Source organism: Trematomus bernacchii, unplaced genomic scaffold (genome assembly GCF_902827165.1).
Source record: "Trematomus bernacchii unplaced genomic scaffold, fTreBer1.1, whole genome shotgun sequence".
Taxonomy (NCBI): Eukaryota; Metazoa; Chordata; class Actinopteri; order Perciformes; family Nototheniidae; genus Trematomus; species Trematomus bernacchii.
Genome location: NW_022988058.1, coordinates 580,917 through 600,500, shown reverse-complemented (window position 1 = coordinate 600,500; position 19,584 = coordinate 580,917). Strand labels below are relative to the sequence as shown.

Here is a 19,584-nt window from a genome sequence, read left to right as displayed (position 1 = left end):
GAGTCCCATAAATCTTCCAAATCGACCCAAAATGTATCAAAATCAGTCCACAGAGAGTACAAATACTGGCATTTTCTGGTTAAAACTGCCGTTTCGGTTCCTGGAAAGGTCAGAATTGGATTCAGAATCCTAAAAAAAAAAAAAAGAATCACTCAACAATTTTCCAAACTTAAAGGTAGGGTAGGTAAGTTTGAGAAACCGGCTCGAGATCGCTAGAATTTCAAAATACACAACCGGAGAAAATCTGCCACTTCCTTATAGAGCCCCTCCTCCAACACACATGAACGCGCACATGACCAATGAGGGCACGAGATAAGCTTGTGCACAGATGGAAGGCTGACAGGCAGGTAGGCCATCCAGTTATTTTAGCCGGGCCGGCTAAAATGATTGGTCGTGCTTTTTACAGTACTACGGCTTCCACAGATGACATTTTTTTATGGATTTTTTGTCAAAGCACTTAAGATATTATTGCTATCGGGATGTTAAGAGCATTCCATGGAATATAACAAAAAGTGTATCTCGAGCCGGTTTCTCAAACTTACCTACCCTACCTTTAACTATTGTCAACATAAGCTACAATGGTAATTCATGCAACTTATGCTAATTGTACAAATTGCCCAACATATCCAGGTTAGCATCTGGCATTTTATATGTGCTGGGGACCCTACAATACATTTCTAACATAAAACTTTGGGATACTCAACATTTCCGGGTTCACTATGTTGGCAACTAGACTATCACTGGCTTTTAAAGCTTTTAAAGTTACATAGAAGAGAAAAACTGTACCAAAAATGTTCGTTGATATCTCCTTCATGTATTTCTCTTCCTATTTTCCAGGGTTGACTGTTCTGGTCGCCGGGTTGCCAGTTTGGATGTAGACGGAGTCATAAAGGTGAATCTTTTATCTTTTGGGATTTGGCAAACCCAGCAAAGATAAAAACACATATTACCATTCATAACTTATTGAGCCCATAATAATGTTTTCATTGTCCTCTTCCCCAGGTGTGGTCATTCAACCCCATCATGCAGACCAAAGCCACCATCATGTCCAAGTCTCCTCTGCTGTCTCTGGAGTGGGCCACCAAGCCGGACCGACTGGTAGGAGCAGAGCGGAGGACTGGGGTTACGTACGGTAACCCAGATTCTATGAGTGTAGGCGCAGCCCTCTAAGGCTATCGCTATTGGGTAATCCCCTGCGCATGCGCAGCACTGAAAGACTTGTAATCCATGCCCACCTATGACGCGGGCCCCACCTACGGACTCACTTCCGTATAAATAGGAAGTAGGCTCGACAATCTGCTCCCACACAAACAGCTTTTCTTCAGCTATTCGCGGAGCAAGTGGGGCCCGAACCTTAGAGGGCTGCGCCTATACTCATAGAATCTGGGTTACAGTACGTAACCCCAGTTCTACATCGTATAGGCTTCGCTCTCTAAGGCTATCGCTATTGGGTTAAGGGCGAAGCAGGATGTAGTTTACGCCCCACTGGTCCGACCGTTACCATAAGCACAAAAACACATCTACTCAATTAATAACCCATGTTCATTACACTGTGCATAATGGTGCATCACAGTCCCTGGAAATATAGCATTTTAAAAAAAAAATAAGAATATTCTCCATGAGGGGACGAAGGTACAAACCTGTCGTTGTGAAAAGTAGAGACGAATGTCACACAGGATAAAAGAGGGGGGAAGAAAAGGGCCGCTCTCTGCGTGCCGACAGGCAGGAGAGAGGGCCCGACATCACTTTATCTAACACACTCGGTACAGAGTGTGTCAGAGAGGAAAAAGGGAACATCCCTCTCATAAGAGAACAGGGGGAAGACCAAGATGCAGCAATGCAAATGTCTTCCACTGTCATTCCTCCATGCAAAGCCGTAGAGGATGAAATTCCTCTGGTGGAGTGCGCACTGATGTTCTCCAGGGGATCCAACCCAGAGGAGACATACGCCTGTGACACAGCCTCACACAGCCAGTGTGACAGGCATTGTGCAGACAGAGGCTGCCCTATTGAGCGCTCTCTGTAATGCACAAACAGGCGCTGGGAACGGCGCAAAGCAGCCGTGCGTGCAATATAGCAGGACAGCGCGCGCACGGGGCAGAGGAGATGAGATGTGGCTTCTTCCTCTGATGTGTGAGGAGGAGGAAAGAAGCCATCCAAATGTATCACTCTCGATCTAAAAGAGCTTGTGATAACCTTTGGCATAAAAGCCGGGTTAGGGCGCAAAACAGTTGAGCTGCCATCTGCTTGGATCTGGAGACATGACGGAGCCACAGAGAGAGAGCAGACCAGTCACTCACCCTTTTAGCTGATGTCAGAGCCAAGAGCAGAGCTACTTTGGCTGACAAAAACGTCAGGGGAACCTGATCTAAAGATTCAAATGGGGCTTAACACCAAAGCCAAATCCCATTGAGGCGCTAAAGTGCGTGACACAGGTCTGAGTCTCTGTACTCCTCGTAGAAAGCGTTTTGTCAGAGGGTGACTAAACACCGTGCTGACACAGAAACCTACGTGGCCAGATGAAATGGCAGCAGCATATGTTTTGACCGTGCTATAAGCCAAATTCCTGTCAAACAACAGCTGGAGGAATGACAGCACGTGAGGCAGGGGGCACGTAGCGGGGTCCAGGCTTTTCCCTATTCACCAACGCTGGAACGCTGTCCATTTGGCTGTGTAAGATGCCCTGGTGGACGCGGCCCTGGCTCCCTGGATGGTACGTACAACATCTTGAGAGAGGCCAAGCCCCTCTAATGGCACTTTTCCACTGCAGCACGTAGCACGCAGCATGCTTTTTTTTGCTTTTCCACTAGGGGTAGTTCCGGCTCAGGGCTACCTTTTCACCTATTTTCTGGCCCTCCAAAATCGAGGTTCTTACCGGGCCAACAACCGGGCTGAATATGCTAAACTAGTGACGTAAACACTCTCGACTGCTGAATGGTCAGAGAGAATCGCTGGCAAGGGGGCTACAACTACAACAAAAGGAACATATTTTACCGTGATTTAATTGTAATACACGTTTCAACATGATGCCGAAGTAACAACATACTGATACCGGTCTGCCGACAAGACGGCAGGCGAAAAACCTTTTAAAATGCATGTTTTCTGAATGGAGATCGGATCGATTAGGCTAAGCTAACGTTGTATATGCTCCGTCCACACTCACAACAACGGCCTACAGACATAAATAAACCAGCGACTGTATTCTCCATGACACACACATTCTGTGGTTTGTACTTGTTTAACTTTTGTCAAGTTTCTGAACAGATATGAGGAGCTGTGAGCTCTGAGCTCTCCACTCTCTGCCGTGAGAGCCGCGCTCTCATGGTGGCCGAGTTGTACTCCACTCTGCTCCCAATCTGGGAGGGAAGAGGACAGCTCTTCTTTCAGTTTATAAATGAAACCCAGGCTTGATAGATGAGATACGAGCTGTACCGTCTGTAAAGCGACTTCCTCCCTGGAGCGAGCCAGCCACAGCATGCATCCTTAAGGTCTATGGAAATGAACCAGTCTCCCTGGTGAACACACTCCAGCACCTGTTTGATTGTCTGCATGTGAAAATGCCATTTCCTTGTTGGACACTGACAGATCGAGGATGGGTCTCATTCCCCCCGCCCCGTCTCTTTCGGGACAAGAATATAGCGGGAGTAAAAACCCCTGATTTTCTTCCCCTTGAGGAACACGCGCCGCCAATCTGAGTAATACTCTGATATATCGCGGGCGTACATGCTCTGGGTGTGCTGTGGTTGTCATGATGACAAACCACGCCAGAGCCCTCCACACGCTGCATTTCACACAGGCTCTCATTATGTCGCAGTTTAGGAGAAGGCTCGTAAACCAGACATTGAGGCGCGTTCACGCTCAACGCCCCTGAGGGATGAGCGGAGGTGTGTGCAGTGCTGTCCACACGAGGTGTAATAATGGCACTCGTGGGCTCATTACGACCGTGTGTCGTACGTCTGGGACAGAGGAAAAATCCGAGCTGCCTAATAACCAATAGGTTTTAAAGACAGCCGGTTTATGCAGCGAGCCATGCTGCCTACTAACCGACAGGTTTAGGGGCAGCCGGCTGAACCGGTGAGCGTTGCTGCTTATTATCATCCATCTGTCCATCGAACACACGCGCCGCCACTCTGAGTAATACTCTGAGTAATACTCTGATAGCGGGTGTACATGCTCTGGATGTGCTGTGGTTGTCATGGTGACGAGCCACGCCAGAGCCCTCGCCGCCGTTGCCCGTGAAGCAACCCAAGGGGGGCCCGGACCGAAAAGGCTGCGAGGGGGCCTCCACACGCTGTATTGCACAGCGGCTCTCATCATGTCGCCGTTTAGGAGAAGGCTCGTAAACCGGACATTGAGGCACGTTCACGCTCAAACCCGCTGAGGAATGAGCGGAGGTGTGTGTAGGAGTAGGCCTGTCGCGATAATCGATAAATTGACTTATCGTACGATAAATAAAAATGGACTCGATAACTTTTCTGAGCTCGATAAATTGCCGTTTACATAAGGATGTGACCAGCATTTTAGCCAGGAGCGCTGTGGCTGCCGGCCACGTGCGCTGTGAGGGGCGGGGCTGACACACAGCCAGGTCAGGACACTCCGCGTGCACGTGCAGCAGCGTAGCAGCCAAATTAATAATATAGCGACAAGCGGGAGACAACGTGTGACTTACTCGCGGGGAATTTAAAGTGAAATGGAATTGGTTACAAAACCTAACTACACATCTCGATTCTCCGGTGTGGCAGTATTTTGGATTCAAGCCAAATCAACGAGGCGAACCTACGGCCTTGAATGAGCCGGGCGGTGTGTCGCATTTGTTTGAAAAAGGTAGCGACAAAAGCAGGCAATACCACGCATTTTAAACTACAGCTGAAACACAACCTACCCATTCCGTTGTCCCAGCTGGGAGCAAACACGGCAGCTGGAGATGGAGAGCCCCCACCTTCCCGACAGTTTACAATCAAAGATGCATGATTTGCCCGACAATGCAAACATGTTGGTGTTCCTTGCTCGAGAACTTTGAAAAACAGATTTGGATATGGCCTGTTGAGGCATCTGGGTCTTTGTATGGACCGTGGACTGTACACTGACTGTTTGCTTGTGAGACAATGTGTGCTCATGTGTTTATTTATTTATATATATATATATATATATATATATATATATATATATATATATATATATAGATAGAGAGAGATCTCTGTTTTCCAGCCTGAGTATTTAATGTATTGTTTTGGTTGTGTGTGATTTAATGAATTTATTATAATTTAATTAATTTGTTTTATTTATTAAATATCATTTATATATTTTAATATTATTTCACATTTCATTTGCAATGTTGAATGTTCAATAAAAAGTTATGTTTGAAAGGATGTACTTGAATTATTATTATATATTATCATTATGTCAGTGGTCTAAAATGGTCTTACAACGGTGCCGACAATATTATAGTTTATCGCAATAATTTCCAGAAAAATGTATCGTCCAACAAAATTAATTATCGTGACAGGCCTATGTAGGAGGCACATCTGGGACAGAGGAAAAAACCCGTGCTGTCTAATTAACCGACCGGTTATGAGGCAGCCGGCATTTTTTATGTCATCCGGAGGAGAGCTCTCCTGAACCGGGGGAACGAGGAGAGCTCTCCTGAACCGGGGGAACGGGGAGATCTCTCCAGGCGGCTGCCTTTCCGATGATCTCCAGGAGTTCCTGGAGAATACCGCCTATCGATGGCAGAGCCGTGATGGCGGAGAGAGGGACCCGGGACCCGGTGTCAGCCCGGCAGCCGAACCTGGGCTGACACCAGGTCCCTGCCCTGTCTCCTCCATCCGGAGGAGAGGGAGGATGGGGGAACCACATGGTGATCCGTGAATGGAGGGGAAGGAGTCGCCTGACTGCTGTCCGCCACTCGGATCCAATAAGTCAAGGGCTTCGTCCACGGAGTAAGACTCCTGGACTGTCCAATCATCCTCGGCCGCAGCAGCAAGAGCGTCCGCTCTCCGCTGTCTGTGGGCCAGAGGGAGACGGACACAATGAGTGCACGACACCTGGGGAGTGAGAGCCGCGTTTGCATGCTCCAATCCCAGGCAGAATTCACACCTTGAGTGCCGGTCGTAACTCATAATGTATCCTGTTTGGCATGAAGGGCAATCCCGAACACAGCCCTGACTTACCTTAATAATTGGAACAAAGCTTTTTAGAAGAGGAATCTTTGCTTTTTAGTGTGCCTGACAGTGCTTCTGCAATGGAGTGCTGAAGAAAAATGGGAGCAGATTGTCGGGCCTACTTCCTATTTATACGGAAGTGAGTCCGTAGGTGGGGCCCACGTCATAGGTGGGCGTGGATTACAAGTCTTTCAGTGCTGCGCATGCACAGGGGATTACCCAATAGCGATAGCCTTAGAGGGCGAAGCCTATACGATGTAGAACAGTCAGCATTCCTCAGGGTTCAGTCTTAGATAAACTGCTCAGGAATTAATCTGATCACTAAAGTGCTGTTAATTAATCACGCAACACACTCCTAAATATACACAATACAAACAACTAAAAAGAAGAAAAACAAAGACTGACACATTCAATACAGCACAAAGCATGTCAAAGGTAACGTACGTGTGTGTGTGTGTGTGTGTGTGTGTGTGTGTGTGTGTGTGTGTGTGTGTGTGTGTGTGTGTGTGTGTGTGTGTGTGTGTGTGTGTGTGTGTGTGTGTGTGTGTGTGTGTGTGTGTGTGTGTGTGTGTGTGTGTGTGTGTGTGTGTGTGTGTGTGTGTGTGTGTGTGTGTGTGTGTGTGTGTGTGTGTGTGTGTGTGTGTGTGTGTGTGTGTGTGTGTGTGTGTGTGTGTGTGTGTGTGTGTGTGTGTGTGTGTGTGTGTGTGTGTGTGTGTGTTCAGTTGTTACTAGGCAGTGGAGTTGGCACAGTGCGGCTGTATGACACGGATGCCAAGAAGAATCTTTATGAGATGAACATTGATGAAACCCACCCACGGTAAACTGTCCCTTCATCAGTTCCCTGTTCACTGACATTCAGCTCAGGAACCATCATATCTCACTTCTGTGACACCATGACCAAAGACACACAAACCACTGGTAGCATTCAAATGTCTCATGTTTTTGAAGTTGTGTTTATATTTAATTATTCGGCACTAAGCATAATGCAGGATTTAATTCAAACAAAAAAACGGGCTCTACTTCTTTGTAGATTTTGCAAACTTAGGTGTAGATTGTAAACAGAGTTTTGATGGTCTGGCCAACTCTTCTTCGGCGTGATGACCTTTAGTAGTCTCATTTAGCCACTTTGATATGTCAAGTTTTACCAGAGCACTGATCATTCTGGAGTGGTTGTGCAAAACAAATAAAAGTGAGACACTGCATTTTTTCATGTAGCAATAATATAACTGTTTGATGGTGATAAAGCATGTGTCCTCTGTCCTTCAGCATCCTGTCTCTAGCCTGCAGTCCCAGCGGCTCGTCTTTCGTCTGCTCTGCTGCAGCTCTCAGCGGAGACTCCGCTCCTCGACTTCCTGTCCCTGTCCCTGGCCAGCTGCTGCTCTGGGACACAAAGACGGTCAAACAACAGGTAACAACCAGCTCATTAGAAACAGTTTTTCAGCTAATAAGCTAGGGCTTGGGGCCCCAGGCTTTAGGGCCCTGTAGAGCTGACTAGTGTCACGATACCAACATTTTTGTTTCGATACCGATACCAAGTCAAGAATTGCGATTTCGATACTTTTCTTAAAAAAGGGGAACCCGTCTTAAATGTAATTATTGTGCTTTATTTAAAACCTGGAAAAATGTTTCAGTCATAACACAAACTTATGAACAATGAGAACAATAAATAAAACTAGAAAATGCGTGTGAATGCTGTAAACTGTGTTTACAGTTGTTGCTGAATTTAGCTGAAAAGCTGAATATGTTATTAGTTGAATAATAATAATAATAATAATAAATTATATTTATATAGCGCCTTTCAAGGGACCCAAGGTCGCTGTACATGGTGGACAAACAAAACAAACAGACAATCAAAGGGCAAACAAAAAATAAAGGAAGCCGGGGGACCAAGAAAGGGCTAGGGCCCGAAGGCCAGGGTGAACAGGTGTGTTTTTAATGATGATTTGAATGGTCTCTGTAGCTGCTTTTAGCTACAAAAAACAAGTAAGTGTGTTGCTGAACTTAGCGGAGAAATGCAGAACAGTGAAATGATTTGAATCAAAATTGTTACAGCTCAAATGCATTGCAATGACTTTGTTGAAAACTTGAAATGTTAAACTGGAAGAGTAGGAAAAATAGTGAAGAAGCTTAATATTTAAAAGAAAAGGTTTAAAAAAAGGTATAAACAACCAATTGTATAGCCTCAATGTCCTGAAATAGAAGTAGTAGCTATACTAGTAATAGTAGTAGAAGTAGTAGTAGCTATAGTATAAGTAGTTGCAGTAGTTATAGTAGTTGTTGTATGAGTAGTAGTAATGTTAGTATTAGTAGTTGGAGGAGTAGTAGTAGTAGTTGCATAAGTAGTTGTAGTAATAGTAGTAGTTGTATTAGTAGTAGTATTAGTAGTTGTATTAGTAGTAGTAGTAGTACTAGTTGTATTTTTAGTTATATTTTATTTAGCAAAAATCCTCATCCTGAGCTTCTTTTTTGGATACAGTGATATTCTAGGGCTTTTATTTTGAAAAACATCCCTCTTCCAGCGCTTTCCCAGGAAAACTATTGGGCTTTTATTTTGAAGGTGTGTGTGGTTGAGAGGGGGAGAAAAACAACTAGAGAATGCAATTCCTGAAGAAATTGCGAGTGGGAGTGCTTTATGCTGAAAAGCTGAGGCTGAACAGCTATGCTGAAATGTAATGTGTAAGAAGAAAGTGAAGAAGCAGGAATATTTGGAAAGTAAAAAGGCTTGGAAAAGCAGCAGAATATTTTAACTGCAAACTTTTGAACTAAAACCATGTGTCACCAATAATGTATAAAATATGTGGAAGATGTTGAAGTGTGTTTGGAGTTTCCATCAGACAGTATAGGCTGAGACAATCTATTAAACTCCAGTCTGTTTGTCGGGTTTTTTTTCTGTGCTGAGCACCTAATCATAACACCTGTGTGCCCAGAAATCAAAGGTTTCTATGGAGATGTGCAGTGATCAGGGAAAGGAGAGCCTTTCCATTGATCTGAATGAGAGATAAACCTCTTACAGGGTTCTTACGGTCATTAAAAACCTGGAAAAGTCATGGAAATTCAAAATGCTAATTCCAGGCCCTGGAAAAGTTATGGAAAACAATATTTTTCCCAAAGTTTTGGAAAAGTCATGGAAATGTAACTAAAGTTGCATCAAATATAATTTATATTTTATCTAATCGCCGAAATAGTAATACTATAATGATAATAAATACTGTATCGTATAGTAATGAAACGTAAAATGGCATTTAACTGACGAGGTATTTTGCTGGTGAGAGATTTTAGTTGCTTTAGCGTGTAGAAGCTAGTAAGCCTACTATTTGATTTGTTTTAGATAGGCACAACATGTTTCATATGCAGACCTTATTTTCCTGTTCCATGTTAAAATAAACCATTTTCAGTGGTACCGCTGAGAAAGAGTAATTTTTTTGGTCATGGAAAATTAGGTAAAGGTCATGGAGAAGTCATGGAAAAGTCATTGAAAATCATTGGTGAAAAAGTGTATGAACCCTGCTCTTACATTTCTAACTTTTGTTGAATAACCGTAGCAGCTATCGGTAAAATGTCAACGTGTGCAGCATGTCAGTACCGTGAGGAGCGTCTCAGTGTGCTTTTTGTGTACTTTCGGGTCAATAATGTGGCTTTTTTAGCAGATTAACTAAAGGTGTGCAGCTGGTGCTGTGATGAAAGATGAGGCTGAATTTACAATTGGCGCGTTCACACCGGAGTACTTTTCCCACATTAGTTCATCAGAACTCAGATATATTTGCGTTCACACCAAAAAGCCCCCTGAACTAAATTATTCATCAGAACCATTTTTACCCCCTTTTCAGTCCCTGCTAGAGAGCAGGGACTTTCGTGGGAGAAAAACCACTTCCCGTAAAACTCCCAAAAAGTTTTGTGAAGCCGCCATTTTATTATCCTCGCATTAGCATTATTAGCATTAGCATTAGCCCAGCGCACAAACGCAGAGAGACTAACTTATGGCAACACAAAAGAAAACATGGGAGCGGTGGAGATGAGGAGGTGTCGGCGTTCTGGCGATTTACTCGGAAGGCTTCAGTAGAAGCTGCTGGGAGTCCCAGCAGCTTCTACTGAAGCCAGTCCCCAATTCCGGGGACTCCGGGTGGCAGTATACGCCGTGAAGTGGTTTGCGGCCTGCCAGTAAACTCATATTCCAAAAAATGGAGCAAGCTTCAACGCACGCCGCTGTGTGGACGGGCCGTAAGGGAGAGAGATGGGTGTGGCGCGTGCATTTGTGTGTGTACATGGTAGAGCGAGCGAGAGTGAGGTGGTATGTGTTTTGAAGCGAACGAAGCAGCAGCAAAATAGGTCTGTTGAGTGTCTTCAAAGTTAGATCTGTAACAAAGACCTCAATAAATGCAACGGCTCGCCTGTCTGCCTTATTGAAAAGTGGGTTATTTAACCCGAAGTTTGTTGCTTCGGCCCTGGAAGACTGCAGAGAGTCATCCCCTGTTTTCCTCGACTACGGTCTGGGAGCCGACAGGAAAGTTTAACACAAGAATCCTTATTAACTAAAATAGCAGCATCTTCTCAAACAACAAACACAGTCTCTTAGAGGAGCTGACAACGGCTGCAGGGAGGCACCTTTCTAGTAATGGTCCAACAACCCATAATGAAAGAGCTTGAGAGAAGTGAACGTGAGGACAAAGAAAAACCTAAAACTTGATGTTCGCCCTATTTACTGCTATCGGCACATCGGCAAATGAGGTGACATTCACCGATGGCAGCCGCCGATGCTTTTGTTATTTTTTTCCGCGTTCCGTCATAACACCTGCGGCACCGGTAGTTTGTTTATATAAATAAAAAAAACATGAACTAAAGAAAACAAAAAACAACATGTCGGCAGTGTGGGACTATTTCAGTTTCACCCAGAGATCCACGATTGCAAAAAGTGTTCCCCTCTCCTGACAGCCCGTCCGTAGGCCTATCCGTCTCATGCAGCTCGCTGATCCAGTAATGAGTGATCCGACAGTAAAGAATAAATATATTTATAACTAGTTTAGGTAGATTCAGAGGTAGATAAAATAGCTAAGTGTGATAGGTCTAACTCTAAAGGTATGTTTTGCTCCGCTCACCGGTCCCCTCACAGCGGGCAGAGCTGCAGGTGATCCGCTGCGTACTTTCTAAACAGCGTATTATGGTGTTATAATAACGAACTTGCTCAGCCTTTGAAACTGAAACCATTTTGCGCGAAAACCTTATTAAAAAAACATAAAACATCGGTATCGGCATCGGCCAAATAGTTTTAATTAACATCGGCATCGGCCAAGAAATGTAGCATTGGTGCATCCCTAAATACAATATAACAGTAATGTAACCTGATAACTACCAATTGCTTTTTGATTTATTTAATATCAATCCAATGCAAGAAAGTACAAGACAAAATACATATCAATAAGATAATTTTTTGTAAAACAACAGAACAATTTTACCTTAGAAAAGAAGAAACCAAGATAAATATCTTGGTTTCTCGTTTCATGTTACTTCTTTCAATGTGCACATGTGCTTCATAATAAATTGTTCGTTAAAATATGATACATTCTTATCCTGCTAGTTATTAATGCATTTTTTTTTTGTATAAACGGAACAGTAATCTGATAATGTATTTTATTTAGATTTTTTTTAACTGTATTGGACATTTTCTTTTTTTTACCCTGATGATTATATTTAAACCAGAATGATGCACAGTGCCCACGCCTGAGTATAATATTTCTGTCCCTCAGCTCCAATTCTCTTTAGAACCTGACCCAGTAGCCGTGAACTGCACCGCCTTTAACCACAACGGGAACCTGCTGGTGACCGGAGCCGCTGACGGAGTCATCCGCCTGTTCGGTCAGTCGGACTCAATTGTCTGACTATCATTAAAAACCATGATCATTTCTTATTTTTTACACTTTTTACAACAATTTCAAAAGTTTAAATCAGTCCTGTGTGTTATAATATCTTTGTGAAGCAGGTCAGTACTTTACACAGCACAGTTGGCCTCTGGGGAGAGTTGGACAGTTGAAATTATTTCCTGTTTGACCACTATTACTAGCTGTTTTTACTGCAAGGCCCTGCACCCTCCCTTGTGGTGATCAAGGAGCAATTGATGTAAACATAGTTCTACTTTTTTGGGTACTTTCTGTAACGTTTGAATCTCATAGACTTCTTAAATGTGTGAATATTGATCGGGCAATACAGAAAATGTCTCTGGATTCCTTGCTGTAGATATGCAGCGGTATGAGAGTGCGATGAGCTGGAGAGCTCACGACGGAGAAGTGTACAGTGTGGAGTTCAGCTACGATGAAAACACAGTCTTCAGCATCGGAGAAGATGGCAAGGTACAGGTTAACTTGGTGTCTAGTATTTCTTAAAGTCACTTTAAAAGACATGTCTCAATGTATCAGAGCATGTTTGCTATAGCACACAGTGAACATGTGTTTTCAGTTCATCCAGTGGAACATCCACCGATGTGGGGTGAAGCAGTCGGAGCAGGCGTTAGCTCAGGATGCCACGGGGCCCTTCATCCTGTCAGGTTACAGCGGATACAAACAGGTCAGCCATCACCCTACAGCAGCTTCATATATTTATTGATGTGTTATAATCTCTTTGAATCAAATGAATGTATGACCAGTTGATGTATGAATGTGTGAATGTCCTATTGTTCAGGTGCAGGTTCCTCGAGGTCGGCTGTTTGCCTTCGACTCTGAAGGCCAACACATCCTGACCTGCTCCAGCAGCGGAGGACTCATCTACAGAGTAAATACCCTTAGCGATCGCCTCTTGAAATGCTCTTTCAAATGTGTATATATGTTTTGTATTCTTTTTCTGGGTTTCTATGATCCCCTTGCTGGATCAAAATTTATATTTGGTTTTATGTTCTAAGTTTGTAACATGTCCCCCCCATCCTCATTTCAGCTGACCGATAGGGAGCCAGCTCTGGAGAGTGTGCTCTCACTGGGCGGGCACAAAGCGCCGGTGGTGACAGTTGATTGGTGCTCGGCCGTGGACTGCGGCACCTGCCTGACAGCCTCCATGGACGGGAAGATCAAACTGAGCACGCTCCTGGCTCAGAAGTCCTGACCGACCACCTGATTGGGGTCGAAGGTCATCAGAATCTATGATGAACTGATTTAATTGGCTTGTTTGATGAATGTATCTCACACGTCAATGAAAAACTCACCAACCCTTTATTAAGTCATATTAAAATAAAAAATTCACTTAGAGTTCCAGCTGACAGCAGGTGTCTTTGTTGCTCTTTCTGACCGCTGCCCTGACATACGTGTTATGTTGTCAGGGTTTCTATTCTCATTGACAGACAGACAGACAAAAAGACAGACAGGCAGGCAGGCAGAGCAGTGATGTCAAGCATTACACAACTTAAAGATATATATATTTAAAATAAGATACAAATGATAAAAATTGGCGAGTATATACAAATTAACAATAGAAAATACATATAATGGCGTTCCGGTATGACCGCAAGCGAGTGAGCCACACTTAAACCTGCTCCACTACAATCCTTGACAAATCTTGATTCAAAACTACAGAACTGTTCCCAAAAGGTGTAGGTAACTTTTGGTATCGAGGCAGCAATGCCAAATCTTGGAAAGTCAAGCAGAGTGTAGGAGCCATTTTATGGGTGGTGTTGGCATGTCAGTTTATTTAATTTATATTTTAATACTATTTTTGAACACTTGGTGGCGGGGTTTAGATGCATCGGTTGTATAAAAGGGGTCATAGGTGACTGGAAGAGCGAGAACACAGGAGGAAAGAGCATACCGATTCCACCAGCCCGGCAGATGCTCATACCACAACCATTGACTGAATAATTAAACCCTGGTAATGTAAACGCTCAATAAACATCCTTCTAAACTGCACCAAAGGACCGGAAATCATCTGTTTGTGTCTGCGTCTGGATCACTCCATCTCCTGTGAAGTAATGGCAATAAAAGAGTAGGACATTGGAACAACAAAGTTGCCATTACACAGAGAAAGGGGGAAAACACCAACGCAAGCGAAGTGAACTAACTACAGGGCACATAGCATGGAGCAAAGAGCTAGCAAAGAGGCTACCCAGATAGCAAAAAGTAATTGAATCAACATTGAGATATGGTCACGCTGAAGATTGAAATCAACATTGATGTCAGACATTGAAAGAACAGTGAATGTGCTTGCTATGATCAGCATTGAAAGAACATTGAATTTTCAATCAATCCCAACAATGAATCAACCTTCAGTGTTTCCCCTAGGTTTACTGCCTTGAACATTTGAATTTTTTTGAATTTTTCTTTTTTATCCTCTGGAGCAGAGAGGAGCTGTGGATTATTTAGTGGGAATGCTGATACAGCATTCCAACTATATGTTATGCTACAGACAAAATGATTATTATTATTCCGGCCACTTATTTTGGCCCTCTTCTCCTCCCACATTCAACATCGCAGAAACTCCGTTCAAACATCAAAACGTTCAGCTCGGTCGGGAATCGCAGGCTATTACTTTTATCATTCATAACTTTCATAATTCCAGAGATACATCCCATAATTCATCCAATTTTTAACATGGAAGTCAATGGAGATACTCTTCAGACTTCAACAAATCTTCATGCGACTTCAACTGCTAACTGTTCATTCATACTTTCACTCAGAAACCTCATTCCAACTTTAAAATGTTACACATCTTTCTGACATTATTCGTGGAACACAACTTTTAAATCTGATTCTTACTTTTAGAGATATTAAACATTGTTCAGACCTTGTTAAAGAGGTTTTCTTCAGATTTGAACATTAACTAGAGTGCGTGATGTCACAGCTAGAGTGTGGGAATTCTTGAAATGTGCCTTCATATATTTTTTTAAAACTGCCATAATTCCCAAACCCTACATTCTTGAGACATCATTTTATAATCTCGTAGCTTGAAAAATGACAAATAATTAAGCAAAAATAATTAAACAAAATGCCTCTTGAGGGCATGAAGTGACATAAACGTTCAACATGTCTCCATTAAAGCCCATTGTAATTTCAGGCAGATATTTCCTCACAGCAGCAGCCGCACACCTTTAGTTAAACTGCCAAAAAGGCAACATTATTAACCCGAAAGTACACAAAAATTACACTTCAGATACTCAACTTCCTTGACATGCTTCACGTTTTGAAATTTCACAGATATCTGTTATCGTTCTTCCACAAAACGTTCACATGACAGCAGTCAGTTCTAACTGTTCATTTCATTCTCTCTCTCTCTCTCTCGCTCTCTGCCACACACAGACACACACACTCACTCTCTCTCTCTCTCTCTCTCACACACAATGTTCCAAACGGCCCAAAACTTCACAGGTTTGGTAACGATGCAGCCATCAACGCATCTAAGCGTAGTATGGGGTGTCATCAAATGCCGTTGCCATGGCGACAGACCACTCGCCGTGAAACACGATGTCGCTGTAAGTCCAATGGACACGGTCCAATCGTCCCCCAATCTTCACTTGTATATCACCGGTCCATGCCTCAACAGCTCTACGCCAAATCTGAAATCTCACCATATGCCGTTTCCATGGAAACGCATCCCTCGCCATAAAACACGATGTCCCTTTAACTCCTATGAAAATGTTCAAAAAGTGCTCAAAATTCACATGTGTGCTAACAGTCCAGCCGTGAAGACATCTACGAGACAGTTTTGAGATTTCTTCAAATGCAGTTGCCATGGCAACACAATGCTCGCCATGAAACACGGTTTTCTCATAACTTCAGTGAAAATGCTTCAAACGGCCCAAAACTTCACAGGTTTGGTAACGATGCAGCCATCAACGCATCTAACCGTATTATGGGGTGTCATTAAATGCCGTTGCCATGGCGACAGACCACTCGCCATGAAGCACGATGTTGCTGTAAGTCCAATGGACACGGTCCGATCGTCCCCCAAACCTCGCTTGTATATCACCGGTCCAGCCCTCAACAGCTCTACGTCAATTATGGGGTTTCTTCAAATACTGTTGCCATGGCAACACAATGCTCGCCATGAAACACGGTTTTCTCATAACTTCAGTGAAAATGCTCCAAACGGCCCAAAACTTCACAGGTTTGGTAACGATGCAGCCATCCACACATCTAAGCGTATTATGGGATGTCATCAAATGCCGTTGGCATGGCGACAGATGATTCACCATCAAGTTAGTTCAAAAGTTTGCAGTTCAAATATTCTGCTGCTTTTCCAAGCCTTTTTACTTTCTTTTCTTCTCATCACACATTCAAGCCCCCAGTGTTCATGTCTCATTTCAATCAAAATTCTTCACTTTCTTCTTACACATTACATTTCAGCATAGCAGTTTAGCGTCAGCTTTTCAGCATAAAGCATTCCCACTAGCAATTTCTTCAGGAATTGCATTCTCTAGTTGTTATTGTTATCATACAGTAACAAAGTTATTGTTATCGTACAGTAACAAAGTATTTGTACATTAAAAAGTAATAAAGTACAGTGTTACACTGTACTGTATTACTTTTATTCAAACTGTATTCCCTTCTTATCATGTAGCCTACACTTCTTCCTTTCATTGATACATTTAAATCACCTGACTACAGCATATAACATACCTGCTGGCTGCTGCAACCCTGTGCTGCTGCTTCTCTCTGCCTCATCCTCTATTGCTGGAGGCAGCTCCACCTCATCTGATCTCTGATATGAAAGCAATCGTGTTATGATCATATTGAGCTATTGGTGTGAGTCTAACATTAAACAAGCAGTCTGCTTGTCATACATTGCTGACGATACATTTTAAGAGGCAATTTGTTGAGTCACTGCCACTAAATGCCGGTAGCATCAAGCTAGCAAATCCTGCATTAGCCTCACATCAACAGGTGTAGACAGTACATCCAATTATCCTGAGCTAATTTACTGAATAAACCAACTCACATCTCCTGTCTTTTTTTTCACCCAACTCATTAGACTATTCTTCTGCTGGCGTTTCATTGTTGTTTTCTGTCAAATTCAATACTGTAGTTCAAAACCGCGGTGCCTGCTCACCATCTGTTTGCGCGCGTCCACCTGGGCAGGCTGTGTGTGTCCTTCTCCGTATTAGGTGCCTTACAAATAATGGACGTCCGCTCTCGGAAGCATCGGAGTGGTGCGGTTACCCTAAGTGACAGACCTAAAGTATCCGGGATTCAGGCACCTTCCCTGGCTTGTACATTTTTGGTGATGCACCCTGGAGGTATCAGACTATTTTAAACAACTTTTCCCCGCCTTTCAAACACTTATTCCTGGGTTTTAGCTCTCAAGAGCGTCAATGTTAAATGATATCGTGCAAAATGACTGGCTAAAACTCTCTTCCAGACATTTAAAAATACTTTCCCCGACCATTTAAACATTATTTCTGGCTTGTAAAGTGCAGTTATGCACCCTGGAGGTATTATACTATTTCAAACAACTTTTCCCCGCCTTTCAAACACTTATTCCTGGGTACAAGTGTTATCTTTTCCCCCTGGGTGTGTGCTAAAAGTGAAGCCGAGGTCCTAGAGATTCGGCCATGGTACCGTTGGATGCGGGGTACGTGGAAATGGGGGGGTACAGAAAAGCCTGAACCGAACAGAGCTTGTTATCAAAAGTTATGAATTAGTAGCAATATTTCACAATTCTCCCTGGAGCTCTCCGGGGTGCTGGAGAGTCATTTTCAGGCTTCTCTCTGCACCTATTCCTGGGTAAATCTGTTATCTTTTCCCCCTGGGTGTGTGTGTGTGTGAGACAAGTGAACTGAGTCAGCCTGCCAACAACCAGCAGTCTACTGTCATTTTAAACATGTTCCCCGACTTTTTAACACACTTTTACCCATGTTTTGAGCACTTATTCCTGGGTCAATGTGTCATCTCTTCACCCTGGTCCTGAATTAAAACAGTTCCCCCGACTTTAAACACTAATGTGCCCATGATTCAGACACTTATTCCTGGCTAAATCTGTTATCTTTTCCCCCCTGGGTGTGTGTGAGACAAGTGAACTGAATCAGCCTGCCAACAAGCAGCAGTCTGCTGTCATTTGAAACATGTTCCCCGACTTTTTAACACACTTTTACCCACGTTTTGAGCACTTATTCCTGAGTTGAAAAGACATGTGCTGTAACCTGGTTCTCTCCCAGTACTGGGTACTAGTTAATGCCACTATCACCATCACATTTAAACCAGATGAACTGGTAGTTATCTGGGGTGCTGGAGAGTCATTTTCAGGCTCCTCTCCACAATTGTCCCCCTAAAATGATTTTAAATAATTATTTTTGCATTCCAATGCATTTATTCTATCATTTATATGGTTCCCCAACACAATGCACATAGTCTGGAGCTCACTGGGGTCCTGCATATGCTTTAATCAGGCGTTTTAACACTTTTTCCCATGAAAATGATTTTTAATCACTATCATGGGGTTATGAAAATCAAATTCCGGGTAATGCAGAGCACAATTGCACCTTTTACTATTTAAATGTATTTGTATTATATATTTTTGGGCTAGAAAGGTGACCTCTCTGGGTGATTTAGTCAGTTTATGGAGCTTAGCCCACAAATCCTGGATGATCCAGGCCGAATTTGGGTGCTCATGCCATGCGCCCCCACCCGTGGAAAGCAAAAAAAAGTGAAGAAAACGGTTAATTATATCTTAAAATAATCAAAAATGAAGTTTTGAAAAATTGTCAAAAAAATGACAGAGTGCCAACGGAGAAGGGGCTCAACTGTTTGGGGCTTCGGGCCGTTTTTTCCCCTTCTCCTCCGTGACGATAACGGCTTGAGGTTAAAAAATAATAATAAACGAATTTGAAACTGGGGGGGGGACACAAACGGGCCGGACAGCAGAGCTCGGGGCAATAATGCAGATTTGTTTGACTTTTTTACACTTTGTTGTTCTCCTTTCCTCCGCTCTTGTCTCTGATTGTGAGTGTGTGCATTCGTGTGTGTGTGTGTGTGTGTGTGTGTGGGGGGAGCGGAGCCCCGCCCTTCAGAAACAGCGGAGGGAGAATGTGAATACGCAAAGCAGTGGACACTGAAACATGCGCATACATTGGATAAATAACATAGGCGTTTAGTTTATTTAATAAAAGAGCACATGTTCAATGTGAAAAGTGACCGTAGATAGATTACTTCAGTTGCAATTTGGTACTATATATATTTTTTTTTTTGATTAAAAAAAACACCTTTAATTTCAGGCGGGGCGCGGGGCTCCGTTGGCAGGGCGCAGCGTGATTCAATTACGATATGATCAACATTGAAAGAATGTAGAATTGCAACAACATTGATTCAACTATATTATGCGTTGCATTATACATTGAAACAATGTTATTATCAGATAGCAAAACGTTTTTGAATCAACATTGAGATAATGTCACGCTGAAAATAGACATTGAAAATGAACTAAAATGAACAAACAAAAAAAGAGCCATTATTTATTCAGT

At 43.2% G+C, this 19,584-nt stretch overlaps 1 protein-coding gene across 2 annotated transcripts in view; it reads left to right on the top strand.

Moving 5' to 3' along the window:
• wdr91 (WD repeat domain 91) overlaps window positions 1-13,398 on the top strand; it is a 57,370-nt gene extending 43,972 nt beyond the window's left edge. For both annotated transcript variants that reach the window (XM_034120237.1, XM_034120236.1), the window contains 9 exons: window positions 838-892; window positions 1,003-1,098; window positions 6,884-6,978; window positions 7,428-7,569; window positions 11,903-12,011; window positions 12,390-12,502; window positions 12,609-12,716; window positions 12,831-12,920; window positions 13,080-13,398. In XM_034120237.1, the coding sequence (XP_033976128.1) occupies window positions 838-892; window positions 1,003-1,098; window positions 6,884-6,978; window positions 7,428-7,569; window positions 11,903-12,011; window positions 12,390-12,502; window positions 12,609-12,716; window positions 12,831-12,920; window positions 13,080-13,244 (973 nt within the window). In that variant the 3' untranslated portion in view covers window positions 13,245-13,398. The remainder of the gene's footprint in view (window positions 1-837; window positions 893-1,002; window positions 1,099-6,883; window positions 6,979-7,427; window positions 7,570-11,902; window positions 12,012-12,389; window positions 12,503-12,608; window positions 12,717-12,830; window positions 12,921-13,079) is intronic.
• The last annotated feature ends 6,186 nt before the right edge of the window (window positions 13,399-19,584 follow it).